This window comes from Myxocyprinus asiaticus, chromosome 6 (genome assembly GCF_019703515.2).
Source record: "Myxocyprinus asiaticus isolate MX2 ecotype Aquarium Trade chromosome 6, UBuf_Myxa_2, whole genome shotgun sequence".
Lineage (NCBI taxonomy): Eukaryota > Metazoa > Chordata > Actinopteri > Cypriniformes > Catostomidae > Myxocyprinus > Myxocyprinus asiaticus.
In genome coordinates this window covers 42578946-42599450 of record NC_059349.1, presented here as the reverse complement: position 1 = coordinate 42599450, position 20505 = coordinate 42578946, and the positions used below count along the sequence as shown (strand labels likewise).

General features: G+C 37.8%; 2 protein-coding genes across 6 annotated transcripts; both read left to right on the top strand.

Annotated features, from left to right (window-relative positions):
• Window positions 1-380: 380 nt before the first annotated feature.
• Window positions 381-11344, top strand: LOC127441921 (cytoplasmic 60S subunit biogenesis factor ZNF622-like). 4 transcript variants are annotated; one of them, XM_051699493.1, is made up of 8 exons: window positions 420-495; window positions 4728-4756; window positions 6861-7418; window positions 7833-8075; window positions 8198-8360; window positions 9196-9311; window positions 9609-9752; window positions 10900-11344. In XM_051699493.1, the coding sequence occupies exons 2-8, from the start codon at window positions 4750-4752 to the stop codon at window positions 11031-11033; spliced, it is 1365 nt and encodes a 454-aa protein (XP_051555453.1). In that variant the 5' UTR covers window positions 420-495; window positions 4728-4749; the 3' UTR covers window positions 11034-11344. The 4 variants fall into 4 exon arrangements, with proteins under 4 accessions (XP_051555454.1, XP_051555450.1, XP_051555453.1 ...); XM_051699494.1 differs by lacking the exon at window positions 4728-4756 and having other exon boundaries at window positions 381-495; XM_051699490.1 differs by lacking the exons at window positions 4728-4756; window positions 6861-7418; window positions 7833-8075; ... (2 more) ...; window positions 9609-9752; window positions 10900-11344 and adding an exon at window positions 1875-4719 and having other exon boundaries at window positions 392-495.
• Window positions 11345-11470: 126 nt separating this feature from the next.
• Window positions 11471-20493, top strand: LOC127441919 (D-2-hydroxyglutarate dehydrogenase, mitochondrial). Of its 2 annotated transcripts, none has more exons than XM_051699485.1 (10): window positions 11471-11615; window positions 13900-14238; window positions 14329-14386; window positions 14475-14614; window positions 16072-16265; window positions 18344-18512; window positions 18626-18769; window positions 19552-19694; window positions 19794-19959; window positions 20225-20493. In XM_051699485.1, the coding sequence occupies exons 2-10, from the start codon at window positions 13902-13904 to the stop codon at window positions 20485-20487; spliced, it is 1614 nt and encodes a 537-aa protein (XP_051555445.1). In that variant the 5' UTR covers window positions 11471-11615; window positions 13900-13901; the 3' UTR covers window positions 20488-20493. The 2 variants fall into 2 exon arrangements, with proteins under 2 accessions (XP_051555445.1, XP_051555446.1); XM_051699486.1 differs by lacking the exon at window positions 11471-11615 and adding an exon at window positions 12070-12279.
• Window positions 20494-20505: the final 12 nt, after the last annotated feature.

Below are 20505 nucleotides of genomic sequence, written 5' to 3'. Positions count from 1 at the left end.
AAATACAATTGTAAGGAGTAAAAAGTGTACTATTTTTTTCTTTAAAAAAAATTTACTTTGAAATTAAGTAAAAGTACAAGTATTCTGTTTAAATTGCACTCGATTAAGTACATCCCAAAAAATAATACTTTAGTATAATACTTAAGTATTTTTACTCAGTTACTTTACACTACTGATAATTGTAGGCCTAATGTTTCTCTAATTAGGGAGAAACATATTCAAATATGTCTCAACCTCCCCAACACTACCTGAAAGTCACCGGTTTTTCGAAACAATTAACACAATAACTCAGTAGTTGTCAGATTCAGAATGAGGAGAGGCATCTACTGTAAATATCGTTGTTGGTCCTCCAGACCGCAAGAAGGCGCTGTGTGTGTGTGTGTGTGTGTGTGATCTCTTGTTTTGAGGTTCAGAGGTTATTTACCGTCCTCGTGTTGTCAGTGGATGAGAGCACGCACACTGTAAACTTTTACTAAAGAGGATCGTTAAAAACAGGTATTATCACACTGCCACATCTACAAAAAGGAATAATGGTGAATTTGCTATATAAAGATCTACCGCATAGTGTATATTTTATTGGATCGTATTTAAAGCTCACATTTTATGGTTATATAACACTGTTGTTATGATTCTGTAAATTAAAGGATCTGATGATCAGATCTGATAGCACTGGACTTAGTTGTGATTTTATAATGAATTTATCTCAAAACGGCATGCTTTTAGCTCTCATATCATACAAGATGGTTTCCTTAAATAGACCTGACTCATTTAATCTGCATGACTCATACCCTTCAAAAATTTACCATGGTAACGATCGATAGTTTCTGACAAAATACCATAAGAAATACAGTCATTGTTACTACTATAAAACTTTTCAGACATTTGTGTAGTGGTGACTGAAGAGGTGATGGGCATACTGTAATTTTTGCCTTTCGTTATTTTTTTTTATTTTTTTTATTTTTTTACATATGTATATGTATGCATGTAAAATATGTAAATAGTCCTTTATGAGCATACGTTTATTTAAATTAATAGGCTTGATTAAATGTTATTTTTTATTACTAGTAATTAATTGTAGTACTACTACTATGATTAGTAATTCATTTTATTAATAGTAAAATATTAATTCAAATGAATAAACTAATACATATAGAAATATAAATTAAAATGATTTGATCTCACAATAAAAAAGGCTCTACTGACAGAAGTAAAAAGCAAAAAAATAAGATAAAAATAAAAGACATTTGATATAATTACTGGACAACTCGGATAAATTCGCCAGCATCTGCAAAGAGTATCAAAAACTAGCACGAGTGCAGTCATTACTTTCACAAAGTTTAATAGCATATGTTGAATTTGCATAAATATTGTTCACGTTTAGCAGCAAAGTAAATTTACAGTGCACTCTAGCGCTGCTGGCACATCAGCATTTCACTATATGCTAGAAATGTCCTGCCCCTTTCTGAAAAGGAAAGTATAATTGGTTAGAAAATATCCCATCTCGGCTGAAACAAATGTTCTTTTTGGTTGCTCAGCTGAATCAGACTGTCTATTAAGCTAAATTAAATTATTCAGGGGCATATTGGTATTCCCCACAACCTCAGTTCTGTACTTGATCATTTGAGTTTGTAGTAAGCCTGCTTAAAATCTTAATTTAATGGATTTTTAAGCCAAAGAAATTCAAGGAACTCACAATTATTAATTTACTTTATGGATCACTCTAAGTTCACCTTACAATTGATGTTTGTGTTGCACACATTAATGCAAATCAAGTAAAGCTTAAAATGTTATAGATATGTACGTTTCTGAGTAAAAACCTATTTATTTTCTTACGTTATGGTTGCTGAGCCAACAAATCGTTTTTTTCAGCGTAGTGGGAAGAACCGTGTTCACGAAAGGGTGATCCAACTGTCTTGACATGGCTCTGGATTTCAAACCTGGAGATCTAATCTTTGCTAAGATGAAGGGTTATCCCCACTGGCCCGCAAGGATTGATGAGATTCCAGATGGAGCTGTCAAGCCGTCTAATGTTAAGTTTCCCATCTTCTTCTTTGGCACTCATGAAACGGCATTCTTGGGTCCAAAAGACATCTTCCCCTACTTGCCTAACAAAGATAAGTATGGCAAACCTAACAAAAGGAAAGGCTTCAATGAAGGCTTGTGGGAGATTGAGAATAACCCTAAAGTGGAGCTTGATGGACATAAGGTAATGGATGTTAAAGCAGGTTCGGATAAGGATTCAAGCAGCAATCAAAAGGGGGATGATGAGAACACCAAGGAGAAGAGGAGAAAGTCAGCAGAAGTGGCTGGCATTGATGAGGAGGAGGAGGATGGTGGTGGTGACATTGATGTTTCTGATCAGGTTCATTTGACAGAGGAATCTGTTGTTCTTGGTCCACAGGACCCATTACAGAAAGATGGCACAGATGTCTCTGCCAAAGCTAAAAGAGGAAGGAAGAAGAAGGTTGAAGCTGAGCAAGACTCGGATACTGAAAACACAAGCCCCACTTCGGGCCATCCAGGTGGACCTCCGTTACTAAAGCGCAGAGGAAGGAAACCTAAAATTGAGAAACTGCTACTGCTGCAGCAACCTGCTTCAAAGGAGCCATTGGGGGGCATAGCTGATATTGAGGACAAAACCAAAGCATCAGGGGAAGAAGAGAGCAAGAAGACAGACAGGAAAAAGAGGAAGGATGAGAGCAAAGATGGAAAAAAGGAAGCAGAAAGAAAGAGAAAGAGGCAAAGCAGAGGGGAGAGCTCTTCAGACACAGAAGACGAAAGGAAACAGAGTGGATTTGGGAGGAAGCAGATCCCACTGGAGCACTCTGTAGACACAGACCAAGAGGAGCATGCTAGCAAACCAGACCAACAGAAAGAGTTAGGAAAAGGTGAAAAGAGAGATAACAGGAAAAGTAACAAGAGAAAGGAAGTTTCAACCGAATCAAGACTCCTGAAGTTACATGGGGAGATTAAAACATCTTTGAAGATTGATAACCCTGATGTGAAAAAGTGTCTAGGTGTGCTCGATGAGCTGAGCTCACTGCAGGTCACGACTCAACATCTTCAGAGGCACTGTGAACTCATAGCCACGCTTAAGAAGATCCGCAAGTTCAAGGCCAGCCAGGATGTAATGGACAAAGCCTCAATGCTATATAATAAGTTTAAGAGCATGTTTCTGATGGGAGAGGGGGAGTCAGTGCTCAGTCAAGTGCTAAATAAAAGTCTGGCTGAACAGAGACAGTTCGAAGAGGCCAAGAAAGGAGTTCTGAAAAAAAACGAACAAACCAAAGAGCAGAGTGATAGCAAGGTTATGGATGGAGACTCCAACCCTGAGGAGAATGACACCGAGATGGAGAGGGAGAAATCAAGAGAGGATTCCTCATCTCTGGAGAAAAACAATGTGACTAATACTGTGGAGTCTGGCTAAAGTTTGAAGACTTTGTTCACTGAAGAGCCACCGGTCTCATCTGCTCAGTAGAAGATCATGTGCTCCTTTAAATGCGGCTTGCACAGCCATGTTTTTTTTTTCTTCTGTAATCAAACATGCATTCCCATGTTGAAGTTGTTTTTTAAACAAAAAAGCAGTTTTCAGCTAAAGTATGTTTAGTCCAGAAAACTCTTTTGAAACCACCCATGTCTGTGCCAATATAACTATGATTAACCATTTATAAACAGAAATGTAGAAATTACCAGACTTACACTTACTGGACAGACATCAAAAGCGCAATCTTAGAAATGTTAGTGAGACTAAACAATTGCAGCCTCTAATAGGCTAGTAACAGTCTTTATTATACCTGCTTGAGTTAGCAACTTACATTAGTGATTTATTCTCAAAATATCTTTGTGACATTTACAGTAGCGTAGATGTGTATTTTTTTATTTTTTTATTAGTTTTATCTTTGTTCTGCTGCTACATCTGTAATTATTTTGTGTTAACTTTGATACAGACAAGTTTAGGTGATACTCACTCATGTATGTGTTACAGCTTTCGTGCTGTAATAATGCTGTCATAATCCCTGCTTTGGCAATATTAATAAAGTAGTGTTTACCTTAAAAAGAGAGACCACGCCCAATATAAATTTTGCTTACCCATTTGCTCCAACATCAAAAGAAAAATGCCACTATTAAGTTTCCACTACTTTGCAAATGAAGAAAAAAATTGTGAGCGATGGATAAAGACAGTCAGAAAAGAGAAGATGCCAAATTTACTATCACTCTCTTATCAGCTGTATTAGAAACGTCATTGCATGTGTTTTTTTTTTTAAATGAATTCCAGGGTAATACAAATTATAATTAATTAATAATAATTGAAAAATTGCAAATATATATATATATATATATATATATATATATATATAAAGATCGATTTATGCCGCTAAAAAAGGCAGAAACGCATCATTACAGTCTGAAAAGGGTCAATTTCTTTTATCTATGATATGTGTAATACAAATCATGTAGTCATTGAATAGATTAAGTTATATAATTTTTCAGTATGACAGTAAGGCATAATTGTTGGTAATTATACATTTTAAATGCCAAGGCTTTAGATTAAGAGTCTTTGTAGTCCATCCAAAAATCAGTGGAGAGATGCAGGCAGGGGCCAGTGAAGTGTATTTTGCTGCTGGGCTAGAAAGCAATTGAGCAATTATCAAGTCATTATTAAGATATTTTATAATATCAATTGGTTATAAAGTGAGCACAATAAAACCACACTGTCATCCATTCAGGTAACCTTGTTCAGGACAGGTAATGTCAGGTAGGTGAAGTTTTTTTTTTTTTATGTCATAAATAGTATGCAGTCATATTTAATGTATGTAATAAATAATTATGCATTTTATCAATTCAAAATAAGATTACCAAAATTATTATTATTATTATTATTATTTTTTTTTTATTATTTAAAAAAAATCATGATTTTATTTTTTATTTTGCTCGATTGTGTTGAATACCTTACCACATACCCTGAGAAATAGTCACTGGAGTAAAAAGTATGACAACAAGCCCTGATGTCCCCTGTGAAATTCTAAACAAATTTGTTTTTTTTTTTATTTTGTGCAATTTTTAGAATAGAAAAGGTAAAGTATAGAGGTATAGTAAAATGTATAGTACAATACGGCAATATACATAAATGTATTTGCAGATAATTTGTACAGTGCTGTGAAAAAGTATTTGCCCCATCCTGATTTCTTCTGTTTTTGTGGATATACTAAATGTTTTTAAAAATATATCAAACAAAGGCAATCTGAGCAAACACAAAATACATTTTTTAAATGATAATGTTATTTATTGAAGCAAAAACATTGTCCAATACCAACTGGGCCTGTGTGAAAAAGTATTAACCCCCTTAGTTACTAAATCCCCAAATATATGAAACTGCATTCATAATGGGGTTCAGCTGGACTAGACACACCCAGACCTGATTACTGCCAGCCATGTTCAATCAAATCATCACCTAAATATAACTTTTTCCAGCAGCATGAAGTTGGCTAAAAGGTCTCATCCAGCAGCACACTATGCCATGGTCAAAAGAAATTCCAGAAATGATGAGGAAAAAGGTGATTGAAATACATCAGTCTGGGAAGGGTTACAAAGATATTTCAAAGGGCTCTTGGAACCAAAGTGAGAGTCATTATCTCCAAATGGAGAAAACTTGGCTCAATAGTGAAACTTCCCAGAAGTGGCCTTCCAAAATTCCTCCAAGAGCACAGCGACGACTCATCCAAGAATTCACAAAAAAGCCAGGGACAACATCCAAGGAACTACAGGACTCTCTCGCATCAATAAATGTCACAGTTCATGATTCCACTATCAAAAAGACACTGGCCAAAAATGGCATCCATGGAAGAATGGCGAGGCGAAAACCACTGCTAATCCAGAAGAACATTAACGGACATCAGAATTTTGCCAAAACACACCTTGATGATCCTCAAACTTTTTGGGAGAATGTTTGTGGACTGATGAGTCGAAAGTGGAACTGTTTGGAAGACAGGGGTCCCATTACATCTGGCGTAAATCAAACACAGAATTTCACAAAAAGATCATCATACCTACAGTCCATGGTGGTGGATGTGTGATGGAGTTGGGATGCTTTGCTGCTTCTAGGCCTGGGCGACTTGCAGTAATTGAGGGAAACATGAATTCTGCTCTCTATGAGAAAATCCTAAAGGAGAACATCCGGTCATCAGTCCGTAAGTTGAAGCTCAAACGCAACTGGATTATGCAGCAAGATAATAATCCAAAGCATAGGAGTAAGTCTACATCTGAATGGCTTAAAAGAAGCAAAATTAAAGTTTTGGAGTGGCCTAGTAAAAGTCCTGACTTAAACCTGATTGAGATGCTGTGGCAGGACCTTAAATGGGCAGTTCTTGCTCGAAAACCCTCCAGTGTGTCTGCTAAACGTGGCACAACCAGCTATTAGGTTTAATGGGGCATTTAATTTTTCACATGGGTGGTATAGGTGTTGGATAACATTTTTGCTTCAATAAAAATTTGTATATTTTTGAAAACTATATTTTGTGTTTACTCAGGTTACCTTTGTTATATCATGTTTGAATATATAAAAAGAAATAAGTATGAAAAATACACTAAAACAAAAGAAATCAGGAAGGGGGCAAATCGTTTTTCACATCACTGTAACAATAATTGTAATATTTATGGTATTTTCACTCAGAAAACTTAGTTACCATTGTAAATTTAGGAATTTTGGTAAAGTTTAGGTATTTTTACCTAAACATACATGCAATATATATATATATATATATATATATATATATATATATATATATATATATATATATATATATGGTATAAAATATAAAGCACAAATGAATTGATAAAAGATTATTACATTTTTTTTGCAGTCATGTCATACACCTGCATCAGCTGCCGTGTGCAGTTCTCTGATGGGGATGTTCAGCGGGCTCATTATAAAACAGACTGGCATCGCTACAATCTGAAAAGGAAGGTGGCAGACATGCCTCCAGTTACTTCGGAAAACTTCCAGGAACGGGTGCTGGCACAGAGGGCAGCAGCAGAACAGCAGAGCCAGGCCAGCGGGCAAGGCTCTGCTCACTGTGCCACCTGCAACAAAAAGTTCTCCAGTGATAATGCCTACACCAATCACATCCAGTCCAATAAACACCTGCAGGCAGAGAGGAAAGCCCTGGCCACTGCCCAGGAGACTGTCCAGCGAATGAATGAGAAGAATCTGGAGAAAGGGGCGGAGCTTGATAAGGATGCACAGAATGAAGCTCTTCAGAAGGCACTCAAAGAGCAGCAGAGACACACCACCTCTAAAGCCACACCCACAGAGAGGCGGGTCAGACAGCGGCTGGACAAACCGCCTCGGCTGCAGTGGTTCGAGCAGCAGGCCAAGAAGCTTGCAGCAGAGGAGGGCAAGGAAGAGGAAGAGGAGGAGGGTAAGAATGCAGGGCAGTGATGCTTTTGAGTGGGGCTAATAATAAAAAAAACTATATTTAGAGACATCAACTCTAGCACACTTTGGGCATTCGGATCAAACTTCATGAGGTGCCACCTTGGATGCTTTGTAAGCAGTTTATAAGGAGTTCCCAAGTATGTTGGGTACTTGTTGGTTGCTTTTCCTACCAACTCATCCTTTTCAAAAAATATAAATACACATTTTTGTTATAAAGAAATTCATAAGTAAGCACAGTTTACATTTGTGTACAAAACTCATTTCAAGCATAAGCTTTTAGATCAAAATTGTATAAATTCAGTGTGTCCAAAGTTGATTAGTAGTTGTGTAGTTGCATCAATGCCATGTTTGATTTGCTTTGGAGTTTTCTATTAAGAATCGTTTTCTCTGTTTAAAGAATGGGAGGATGTTGATGATGAGGATATGGATGGTGATGAAGAAGATGAAGAAGAAGAGATGGAGGAGGACTCTGCATCCGGGGCTCAGGCCCCTGGTTCAATCCCAGTTACAGACTGCCTGTTCTGTGGGCATCACTCACGCTCACTGACCCGAAATGTAGCACACATGACCAAAACACACAGCTTCTTCCTCCCAGATATTGAGTATCTGGTCGACATAAGAGGACTTATTTCATATCTGGGTAAACCTGTGTAGTAGATTTAAACAGTGAGAGAATTGTGAATGTGTTTTTTTTATTTATTTTTTTTTTTTATACGGATCTGAGTGATTAAGTTTTGTGTTTTTATCTTTATTTCTCTGTAGGAGAGAAGGTTGGTGTAGGCAAAGTGTGCTTATGGTGTAATGAGAAAGGCAAATCATTCTACTCTACGGAAGCAGTTCAGGCACACATGACTGACAAGAGTCACTGTAAGCTTTTCACAGATGGAGATGCTGCACTTGAGTTTGCAGACTTCTTCGACTTCAGGTGCTGAGACATTTGTGTGTGAAGATAATGTATTAAAATCTTTCAGATGCCATTGGTTGTCTCCTTGGTCAGCCCGTAAAGGTTGTTTAAGATATGCAGCCGGTTGCAAGAAACCCTTTAAGTAAGGAATAGTTTACCCTAAAATGGAAATGTTCTCATTTACTCACCCTCATGTCATCCTAGATGTGTATGACTTTTTTTTCTGCAAAACACCAAAACAATTTTTTGAAAGAATATCTCAGCTCTGTAGGTCCATACAATGCAAGTGAATGGTGACTTTGAAGCTCCAAAAAGCACAAAGTCAGCATAAAAGTAATCCTTACGACTCCAGTGGTTTAATCCATATCTTCTGAAGCAATCCAATCGGTTTTGGGTGAGAACAGACCAAAATATGACTCATTTTTCACTATAAATCTTGACATCTACTTGGTGATCATGATTTCAAGCTTGTTTACTTTCTAGCGCCATCTAGTGCTCTGCACATGCGTCAAGCGCTAGGCAGTGTAATCGAGCTTGAAATCATGATTGTGCTTAGAGACTGCAATGGCAAGATGTACAGTGAGAAAAGTTACATTTTGGTCGTTTCTCACCCAAAACCGATTGGATAAAAATAATGGCCTTAAAATAAAATAGCCTTACAACTATACACTAAGGAGTTTCTTAGCTTATGGGGATTTTTTAAACTCAGCCCTGGCTTTTATATGATAAGTAGATTTGTTTTCTCTAATGTGAATTAGATGTTTTGTCTAAACCTCCCATACCTTGCTGGAATAACAAAAACTATTTATAATTTATATGAATGTGAGCAATAAACATTGTCTCTCTAAATGTTCAGGAGTAGTTATCCTGATGCTAAGGATGGAGATGATGTGGAGATGAAGGATGGTGATCTACTTGATGAAAAGGCTGTAGAGTTTGATGACGAGATGCTGGAGCTCACTTTACCCTCAGGTACATATCAACAGCTGCTTTCATTTAACATTTCTGCATAAGAGTTATGATGTTAAATTATGACATTTGCTGTTTAGATGAAAAGTGCGTATATTGAATCAGTTTTAACTCCAGTGTGTTGCTTGTCTATTGAGCATGCTTAGAAATCTCTGGTTTTGTCTGAAGAATCACTCAGTCTAAGTGATTTGACCCTCTGAAAATGAAATTCCTTTCCACTTCAGAGTGTTTATTTCACACACTCATCAGTCTCCTGTTGAAGATACATGTAGACTCAATACAAAAACTGTTGTGTTATAGGTGCTAAGATCGGCCATCGCTCTCTGATGAGGTACTATAAGCAGAGGTTTGGTATTCAGAGGGTGCTGGTTCCAGCTCATAACCAAAAGGCTGTGGGTCGAGTCCTTAAACAGTACAGAGCACTTGGCTGGGGAGGAGACTTTGGTGAGTTTGATTGTCATTGATGATGTTGTGCAGAAATTAAAGGAATAGTTCACCTATTAATGAAAATTCTGTCATCATTTATCATCCTCATGTCATTCCAAACCTGTATTAGTTTCTTTCTTATACCGAACACAAAGGAGATATTGGCACTAAAAACAACTAAAGTTCTTGCGTGAACAAGAGCCCTGCTTTAAAGAAGCTTCTCTCATGCACTAGTGAATGTACCACAGTTATCAAGATTTTTGCTGAAAAATTACTTAATTTTTGAGTTGTTTCTCTCCAAAACCTCTTGCATGCCTACGGAAGACTTGGAATATGATGTGCAATCCACACTGACTACTTTTGACTACTTAAGTCTGGGTCCTTTTTTTAACCTCTTCAACTCTGTGTACTCACCAGCAGTTTATTTTGTTGCCCTAATGCCACAGTTCGAAAGATTTTCAAAAGAATCACAAAGTGAACTGTGATTTTTGTTAGACATCAAATACATTATGCACCGATCACTGCTGCCGTTAGCTCTTATCTGCTCTTGCCTGAGGCAGTGTCTGTGAGCTTGCTTGTGTGAATAATCCAATGTTATATCTCAGATGTCCAGAACAAAATATGCAATCCAGCAGGAAAAGCATGCTAAACAAATCATCAAAAATATGTTATCGATTATTGATGATAAAATGTTATATATCGTCTCAAAGGGGATGATTTCTAATGGCACAGATTGAAATTCTAGTCCACTCAGAGGCCGATATATCTGATGAAACATTGGGGGTGGTGCATGAACTGAAATTAAGACTGAATGTCTATGGACGAGCACATCTGTGAAAGCTAAAATTGAGGTGCTTTAAAGTGAGGTGCTATCCACTGCTATTGTATTGAAAAGATGGGCTGTGATATTCATTAAAACATCTCCTTTTGTGTTCCACATAAGAAAGAAAGTCATGCAGGTTTGGAACGGGTTTAGTGAGTAAATTATGACCGAATTTTCAGTTTTGGGTGAACCATACCTTCAATTCGACTTTTGTTCTGTGGAGATGGAGGATCTTGTTTCTCTTAAAACTACATTACACTGTTTTCAGTCCTAGTCTTGTTATGGTGGTTTAGCTTATTTTCTGCACCAATAACTGCTTAAAACTTGTCTTCTCTTTCTCAGGTAAGGGCTTTGTGAGCCAGCAGCAGAAAGACATGCAGTACGTGCGCAGAATGAAATCCAAGTGGATGCTGAAGATGGGCATGAACAACAACACCACCAAACAGACCCATTTCAGAGCACAAGTCATGTTCTAAAAAGATATGAACTCTCAAGAAGGAGTTAAGAAAAATGCTAGTGTATGAAATGAGAATCACTTATGTTTTTGTTCATTCAAATAAGATGTGATGTGTTGTGCTGCTGCCGATGTTTGGAAGTAAAAATGGGAAATAAATATTAGTGACGCCAAAAAAGGTGCAATATCCAACAAAAAAAAAATCTCTGTACAAATTATGTGGTAACCCAGAGTAAACATACTACCATTTGTAATCTTGTTACTGCTTGTAAGAGAAAAACTAAATTGTATAGAACAACTTATGGACTAAAAATAAAAATCAAATGAGCAAAATTGTATTTGATGTTTGATATTTTCAAAAAATAACATTTGTTAAGGCTTTCATGAAATTATTGCAACATAGTTGTGATTTAAAAGCTACAAATGACTCCTCACTGATAGACGGCGCTGTTTCACCTAATAATCCTTCAGCAGATAACGTAAAGGTCACGAGGAAGTTAACCAAAACATTGCACATTTGAACAGACTTCTGTAAATATTAGATGATTTCCTGCGTGAATAATATAATGTAAGATCAGCTGCGACTCCTGTCACCTCTGACACAGTAGGTTTTCTACCTGTTATGTACTGTAACCGGATTTTGAATAGAAATTCTCGTTTTAATTTTTCTTTTTTTTTTTTTTTAACAATGCATCAACAGTATTAACCTTAGAACGCGTATGTAACATCATCCCCCTTAAATGCATATGTGGGTCATGTGCTTATTCTTTATAAAACTACTCTTTACGTATTACTACTTATTACATTTTCAAATAGTTGAAAGGTCTTTTATTCGATTCTGAAGAGTTTCAGGCACATTGGAAATGAAGTAGAACTTAAGGGTGACAGTGTAAAGAAGCCTGCATTACAGAAATATGGGAAAATTCCATATTTTGGTGATGAAATATGAAATGTCTCAACTCTACCCACACAAACACATACATAAAAATACAGTGTACTAAACTAAATAAAAAACAGTCTACAAAAATTCTTTATAAACTTGTTAAATGACAACCTTATGTACTCTATATTGCTGTATGACACTATGTTTCTTAATTAATCTATGTAGCTACAGTATATTTGTTGTTTTGAGTGGTGAGGTGTACTGAAAAAAGAAAAGTTGCAGGTTCAAATACACTGAGAGGTGATCAAGGAGCTATGACCATTGTGCCCTTGCTGTGAACAAGGCATCTAACTGCAGGCTGCTACATGTGGACTGTTCTTGTAATGTATGTAATGCCAAGCACTTTGGATAAAAGTGTAGGATAAATATAAACAAGAACATGGTATTTAATATCAATTTAATTACATAACAAATGGCAACTGAAAATAATCAATGTTTTTCAAAAACAACACCAGTGTTAAATGCATTGAATACCATAGGAAACACATATGCAGTGGCAAAAAAAAAGTATGTGAACCCTTTGGAATTACCTGCATTTATGTCAAATGTTTTCTTAAAATCTGGTTTTATCTTCATCTGAGTTACAATAATGAACAAACACAATATGTTTGAACTAATAACACAAATTATTGTATTGTTCTTATACATATTGAATACATCATTCAAACATTCAAAGTGTAGGTTGGAAAAAGAATGTGAACCCCTTGGCTGATGACAGCGACAAAAGCTAATTAGAGTCAGGAGGTAGCAAACCTGGCATCCAATTAATAAAAGAGATGGGAGGTGTGGGTAAGAGCTTCTTTGACTTATAAAAAGCACTCAAATATTTTGAGCTTGCTTTTCACAAGAAGTATCTGGTAAAGTGGACCATGCATTGCAAAAAAGAGATCTCAGAAGACCAACGATCAAGAATTGTTGCTTTGCATAAAGCTGGAAAGCGTTACAGAATTATCTCGAAGAGCTTAGGTATTCATCTTTCCACTGTTAGACAAACTGTCTATAAATGCAGACGATTTAGTACTGTGGCTACTCTCCCTAGAAGTGGCTGTCCAGCCAAGATGACTCAAAGGGCATACCTCAGAATGCTCAATGAGGTAAAAAAAGAACCCTTGAGTGACAGCCTAAGACTTGAAGGAAACATTGGAACTGGTTAACATTTCTGGCAGGACACCCGTATGAACAAGAAGTTGGGTGATGCAGCAGAACAATGACCCTAAACATGGAGAATGGCTTCAAAAAAAAGTGGCCCAGTCAGAGCCCAGATATTAACCCAATAGAGATGCTGTGGAATGACCTCAAGCAAGCCGTTCACACCAGACATCCTAAGAATATGGCTGAGCTGAAGCAGTTCTGTAAGGAAGAATGGTCCAAAATTCCTTCTGATCATTTTGCAGGTGTAATCCGCAGCTATTTGAAACGCTTGGTTGAGGTTACTGCAGCCAAAGGAGGATCGACCAGTTATTAAATCAAAGGGTTCATTACTCTTTCCACAGCACTGTGAATGTTTAATGGAATATGTTCAATTAAGACATAAAATATTCTAATTGTTTGTGTGTTGTTAGCTTAAGCACATTGTGTTTCTCTATACTTGTGACTTTGATGAAGATGAGATCACATTTTATGACCAATTAATGCAGAAAACCAGCTAATTCCAAAGGGTTCACATTCTTTTTCTTGCCCCTGTATGCATTCTAGGGTTAATATATAAATTATGATCATGGCATGGTTAATGTGCACTATGATTACAGTTAGAGATTGTATTGTATGTCTCACCTTTTTTACTGGTTAACTTCCCCCTACAGAAAGAGAAATTTACTATGCATGTAATAAGCTCTGGCCCGGGTATTGTAATGGGAAACTGAGTTGAAACCCTTGAGCTGAACTTGGCAAATATGTCAAATAAACTGGTTAAATAAGATGTGATTTGTCCTCTCCACTTCTACAGGTATGGCCATCTTATTAAGATTCTCAAGACTTTCTCTTAAGTCAACATTCAGATGGATACTATGCACACAGTACAGCACTGTCCTCAGTGCAGTGGGCAGAGAGAAATCAGGAAGAGCTTTGTTGGTGTGGTCGAGCCAGCTGATTCAGCATCGCTGTGTGCACAGGAGAGGGGTGGGAGCCAGCCCAGATAACCCAGGTGATGCACCACCAAGGTTACCCTTCTCCAGGGTCACCCAGGAAGACATTTCTTTCTTTAGAGAACTGCTGCCTGGAAGAGCCATCACTGATCCAGACTTGCTGAAGTCAAACAACATAGACTGGCTAAAGTCAGTGCAAGGTGAATAAAAAATTAATTTTTCTTAAAAGTTAGAGATGTAGATGATTGGCAAAGTGTATTGTAATTGATTTTGATGCTTTTTTGTGGCAGGTAATAGTGAAGTTCTTTTGAGATCCAAAACAACAGAAGAGGTCTCTCAGATTCTTAGGTAAGTATTCTACTGTCACATTGGAATTTTACAATATTTGGTTACAAAGATTTTTAGAGTTTATCAAATGATCTGATGCTTTTTGCAGGTACTGTAATGAGCGCAATCTAGCGTTGTGTCCTCAGGGAGGAAACACTGGTCTGGTGGGAGGAAGTGTCCCTGTGTTTGATGAGATCATCCTCTCCACTTCTCTTATGAACCAAGTCATCAGTTTTGACAGCATTTCAGGTGTGTGACTCATATAGAGTTTAGATATAATGTGTAAGGTATCATAGCTTTACACACAGCATCTGTCATTAAAGGGATTTAAAACTGATAAAGCAGTAAACTTGTGGTCTTTTAAAATTCATCTTCACTGACACGTTCACCCAAAAATGAAAATTCTGCCATCACTAGCTTGGTTTCCATCCACATATATTTATGTGCATTTTGGGATATTGCATAAAAACTGCTGGATGGAAACACCATTGCGAATATCATCTCCAAAATTTGCATAAAGAAACGTATATACTCGCTTGAGGTGGATACATTTTGTATTCGATAAGAAATAATGTGCATAAACTAAGATAGAAACGAATAGTTCTTTTGAATTTATTAGAAATACAAGATGGATTAAACAGCGGATCTGTCATTGCATCTGAAATGTTGCTCTGGTCATCCTGAAATAACGGTGTCTAGAAAATCCAAAGCCTGCATAGAGTTTGCAGAGCAAATAAGTCAAATAGGCCTACAGACTTGAACTGTGCCAAAGAGCAGGCAAAGACATAAGGAAGGAGGAATGCACACACATAGTGCTCCCAGATCTGTGTGATGTGCTGTCGCTCCCAGACATGAGACAAAGTTTTTTATAGTGTTTTGTCTGTGTGCTCTAAACCATGAGTACTTTATTAATAAAAGAGACACAGTGGCTAAAATTTTTCTGGAAGTGACGATTTTGTTCTTTTGAACACATGGGATGGAAACAAGGCTTTATTCGCACATTGTTTTTGCGATATTATGGTTTTTCGCACAAATTAAATTCGCAACTTGGATGGAAACATAGCTATTTACTCATGGTGACTGAGGTTACTAACATACTAACATCTCCTTTTTGTGTTCCATGGAAGAAAGTCATGTGGGTGAGTAAAGGATGATGGAATTTTCATTTTTTGGTCAACTATCTCTTTAAAGATGCTGTAAGCAATTTTTTTTTTTATTGGAAAGGTATGCAAAAAAATGTCCTACTCCCTGAAAGATATGAATGAAATAAGTGTCGTGAGCTATCTCACTGGTCTCTGTAAAAGCACTATACTCTGTAAACAGCTAAGAAATATGTGTCCGTGGGACACTGTATGCTTGTCAATCATTAGCAAATTATTGAGGGTTAATGCCATTTTTATGCCATGTTGTTCATCACAGTTGTCAGTTGAGGGTGCTATTTTGGTGCTGTTGTTTTTGACAGTTGCTTCTGCTTGGTGTCAGTCTTAAAGCTCATCTGGTATCTTTGGAGTGGGGGTTTTGGACAGAGGGAGTGTGGCTAATACAACGGCTCAGTTTGTAGGAATTGCAGAATGGCTAAAATTGCTTACTGTACCTTTAAAAGTCAGTGATGTTTAACTTTAAAAGATCAAAAGTTTACTGCTTTATCATTAAAATTATTAGGCATCATTAAACACTCGTTTTGTAATTAGTTGGGCTTTTTTCAGGTATTCTGACATGTCAGGCAGGCTGTGTGTTGGAGAACCTGTCTCAGTACCTAGAGGAGAAAGACTTTATCATGCCGCTGGATCTTGGTGCAAAGGGAAGCTGCCAAATTGGAGGGAATGTGGCCACTAATGCAGGTGGCCTCAGACTACTGCGCTACGGGTCGCTTAGAGGGACCATTCTGGGTCTGGAAGTGGTAAGCGTTCCTATATTTACAAAAATGATCACCAACATAAAAGGCTTTCCAAGTTTTAATGTGTGATAGAAAATGTTCCATGAAAATTGTTACTATATAGATACTGAAAAGCTCATATAATTATGTTGGCTTGACATCCCTAAACCAAGACCAAAATTTCTAACACTAACTCCGACGAGAGCTTTCAAGCTACATCCACCGAACTTGGCACAGACCTTCAGACTGTTCTGTAATAGTGTGCTACCTGTATATCTTTTCTAACTAATCGGATTAAAGGCGGTCGCACACCGGATGAGAAGCGCAACGGCGCTAGGACACGGCACAGGTATCAAACACAGGGCACGCTTCTCCTTCAGCATTTGAGTCAGAGATGTGTGAGCGCGAGGGGGCCTCTAGTGACTATAGGCAGCACTTCAGCACAGCAACATAACACACAACACATTACAGTTAAATCGCCTTGCTGGACAGCGAAAGACGCATTTAATAGGTCCTGATTTCAATCTCTCACCCTTCGTGCAAGACAAGCTGAATTCTATTATATTACTCTGTAATGTTATGTTGCTATGGTTACAGACAGCGCATTAATACTGAACGGTGATTAAAACTGACCGGAACTACCTGTGCATTCAACGGTTTGAACTGCACACATTCCAGCTGATCAGAATCAAGTATTAGAACAGACCATGGTATAATGCTCATTAATTCAAACTCCAACTGTCAAAAATTCTAATGTAAACAAACCCAAAAAAGGTCTTTGATCTGCTTTAAGGTACAGAACGGTTACAGTAGCATTTCCTCTTGAGCACGGTTCGGCACGATTATAAACCGTTCTCAGCCCGAAATTCACGGCACAGTTTGCTAACTGTACTCAACCATTCTCAACCATGCTGGTGGAATGGCTTTAGTACGTGGTGACTCGTTTAGTGTATCTTCATGCTTTTATTATGATGGTTTAACTAGTATTGTAGCCTACATTTATTTTTTAAATGCCTTTTCCATGTAGATTACTAACTCATTTAAACTCAAAATTCATCATCAAAATCCTCATATACTACTTTCATATAATACTTATTTAATATCCTTTTTAGCTAGTCTGGGAACTTTTACCTTTCTGCATGTTTGTGTCCGGTGGCAAACACAAGTCCTCAGCAAATGATGGTAAACCTCTCACCCTTTTCTCTTAACTTTCATTTTTGCGACATAAAACTGTGCATTTGCTGTTTTTTAGCAGGGTAAAACCAGGGAAAAAAGCAGTCCTTAAAACTGGAATATGCGATCATCCTTCATAGCGTTCCGCACTCACTCCTATGATTACCTGTCACACCGTCTCCAACAGACGGATCTGTTCCGTACATTTTCCTTTCACTGAACCACAGTGGAAAAAGAAACCGTAACCACGCCAGCTGGCCCGGATTGGTATGGTTTTGCGATGAGAACTGTTTGGCCCGATGGTGGAAAAGCGGCTTATGTATCTACAGTATTTGACGATTTATCTGAATGTCTATGTGACAGTCTGTCTAACTATCTAGCTAGTTGGATGTTTGTAAAGTTCGTATAACCATCGAACTTAAAACTTTTAAAACTAGTTCAAACTTTTAGACAAAGCTTTGCAGCTAACATCTTAACAAACTTGACCTATCTAGTTATTTATTTATACTCTGTTTACCATACATGCACACTTAAGATATTGAATGTTTGGGAAGAATACAGTAACACTTTTCTGGTAGATTTGGTCTCTAGTAACAAGTGAGCCTAGTTGATAGAATTAAAGGGAACAGAAAGAGATTCAAAGGTCCCTTTGGGTTGAAATACGCTATTAAGTAAGCTATTAGTTGGTTTATTTTCTCCGCACTGTAAACAGAGTGTCTCTGTGTAGTAACCTGTTCAGGCCGACACAACAACAACAACAGCCTGATTTGGGGGTGGGACTAACTGTTTGTTCGAACAGCAGACGGGGGCGCATTCAGAAGGCTGGATGAAAACAATGCAATTTTTTGCAATTCCGTTTGTTGGCGCAGAAATTACACACTTAGCTTTAATGTCTCTAAGTTGTATTGTTGAACATTTTGCATGTTTAGGTTCTGGCAGATGGGAGGGTTCTAAACTGTCTGGCAACCCTTCGCAAGGATAACACTGGCTATGACCTCAAGCAGCTTTTCATTGGCTCAGAAGGAACATTAGGAGTCATTACTGCTGTTTCTATCCTGTGTCCACGTAAACCCAAAGCCGTCAATGTAGCATTTTTAGGTAAAGTGACACATTAGGGATATTTAAAAGGGCAAACATATTTTGAAAGTTAAAGGTGCAACAATGTCTCATTTGCATGGAAAATTAATTGTAGTACCTCATTTGTCCTGCAGGGTGCTCTAGCTTCCAGCACCTGCTGGAAACATTTCAGTGTTGCAGAGGGATGCTGGGGGAGATCTTGTCTGCTTTTGAGTTTTTAGACGCCTCTTGTATGAAACTTCTGGAAAACCACCTGAAACTCACCAACCCTATCACAGGTACAAAATAATCACTACAGTCATTATTGCTACATACACTCACTGAGCACTTTATTAGGAACACTGTGTCCAGTAAAGTGCACAACGTGGTCTTCTGCTGTTGTAGCCCATCTGCCTTAAGGTTCGATGCTGTGCATTCTGAGATGCTATTCTGCTCACTACAATTGTACAGAGTGGTTATCTGAGTTACTGTAGCCTTTCTGTCAGCTCGAACCTGTCTGGCCATTCTCTGTTTCTCTCCATTCTCTCTCTCTCTCATCAAGGTGTTTCCTTCCGCAGAACTGCCGCTCACTGGATGTTCTTTGTTTTTGGCACCATTCTGAGTAAACTTGTGCATGAAAATCCCAGGAGATCAGCAGTTACAGAAATACTTAAACCAGCCTGCCTGACACCAACAATCATTCCACGGTCTAAATCACTGAGATCACATTTTCTCCATTCCGATGGTTGATGTGAACATTAACTGAAGCTCCTGACCCATATCTGCATGATTTTATGCATTACACTGCTGCTACATGATTGGCTGATAAGTTATTTGCATTAATAAGTAGGTGTACAGGTGTTCCTAATAAAGTGCTCAGTGAGTGTAGATGACAATATAAGGCTTTGAGTACATTTGTCCTGGGTCATGATGCTTCTCACGATTGTAACTGACAAGAAGGCTAGAGATATTTAAAAAAAAAAATTAGATAATCCTCAGTTCTGTTTTTATTAAACTCCTAAGTTATTGTCTAAAGATTGTCAGTTGTAAGCCAGTGACAGTGTAATGCTGTGTTTTGTAGAATGTCCCTTCTACATTGTCATTGAGACTGCTGGATCCAATGCAACCCATGATGAAGAAAAACTGCACAACTTCCTTGAGGAGGTCATGACATCTTCACTGGTGACTGATGGGACAGTCGCAACAGAGGCGGCAAAAATTAAGGCACTCTATTCACTTTATTCATTTCATATACATCTGTACATTTGAAAATGCCAAATCTTTGCTGGAATGTTTAATGTTGAAGATCTATGTCAAACACAGGCATTGTGGTCTTTGAGGGAGAGAGTCACGGAGGCTCTGACACATGAAGGCTACACATACAAATATGACATCTCTCTCCCCGTGGAGAAGATCTACGATTTAGTTCAAGACATGAGAGGGCACCTTGGAGACATGGCCAAGAATGTTGTTGGTTATGGACATGTTGGTATGGCCACCTTAATTTGTATTTCTCTTTTCTTACTTAATGCATGACAAATCTGAAATCTGTTTTGATTCAAATGCTATAGCTAAATGTGTCAGTGTCCTAAAAACATCATGTACTCATTCTCATTTTGTTTCAACCCCCTTTCTTTCTTCCATTGAAGAAGAAAAAAGAAGATTTTTGGCAGAATGTAAGAGTTATGGTTTGTAAGGTGACTGATTGCCTCAGTAACCTTTTGATTTCAGTATTTCTGCTTGTTTGCTTCTAGGTGATGGAAACCTTCATCTGAACATCACGTCCCCCTTTAAAGACCCTGCCCTACTGGCTGCCATTGAGCCTTATGTGTACGAGTGGACATCAGAATGGAAAGGCAGCATCAGTGCAGAACATGGACTGGGTCTGAAGAAGAGAAACTATATTTATTACAGTAAACCCTCAGAGGCAGTTGCACTAATGGGCAACATTAAAGCCATGCTAGATCCTAAAGGAATTCTCAACCCTTACAAGACTCTACCAGATGATCTACACTAATAGCCTCGGTCCAACCTG

Coding starts and splice junctions, on each gene's coding strand:
- LOC127441919 (XM_051699485.1), top strand. CDS start 13,902: ATGGCCATCTTATTAAGATTCTCAAGACTTTCTCTTAAGTCAACATTC. Junction 18,513..18,625: donor CGTCAATGTAGCATTTTTAG/GTAAAGTGACAC, acceptor TTTGTCCTGCAG/GGTGCTCTAGCTTCCAGCAC. Junction 19,960..20,224: donor TGTTGGTTATGGACATGTTG/GTATGGCCACCT, acceptor GTTTGCTTCTAG/GTGATGGAAACCTTCATCTG.
- LOC127441921 (XM_051699490.1), top strand. CDS start 1,919: ATGGCTCTGGATTTCAAACCTGGAGATCTAATCTTTGCTAAGATGAAG.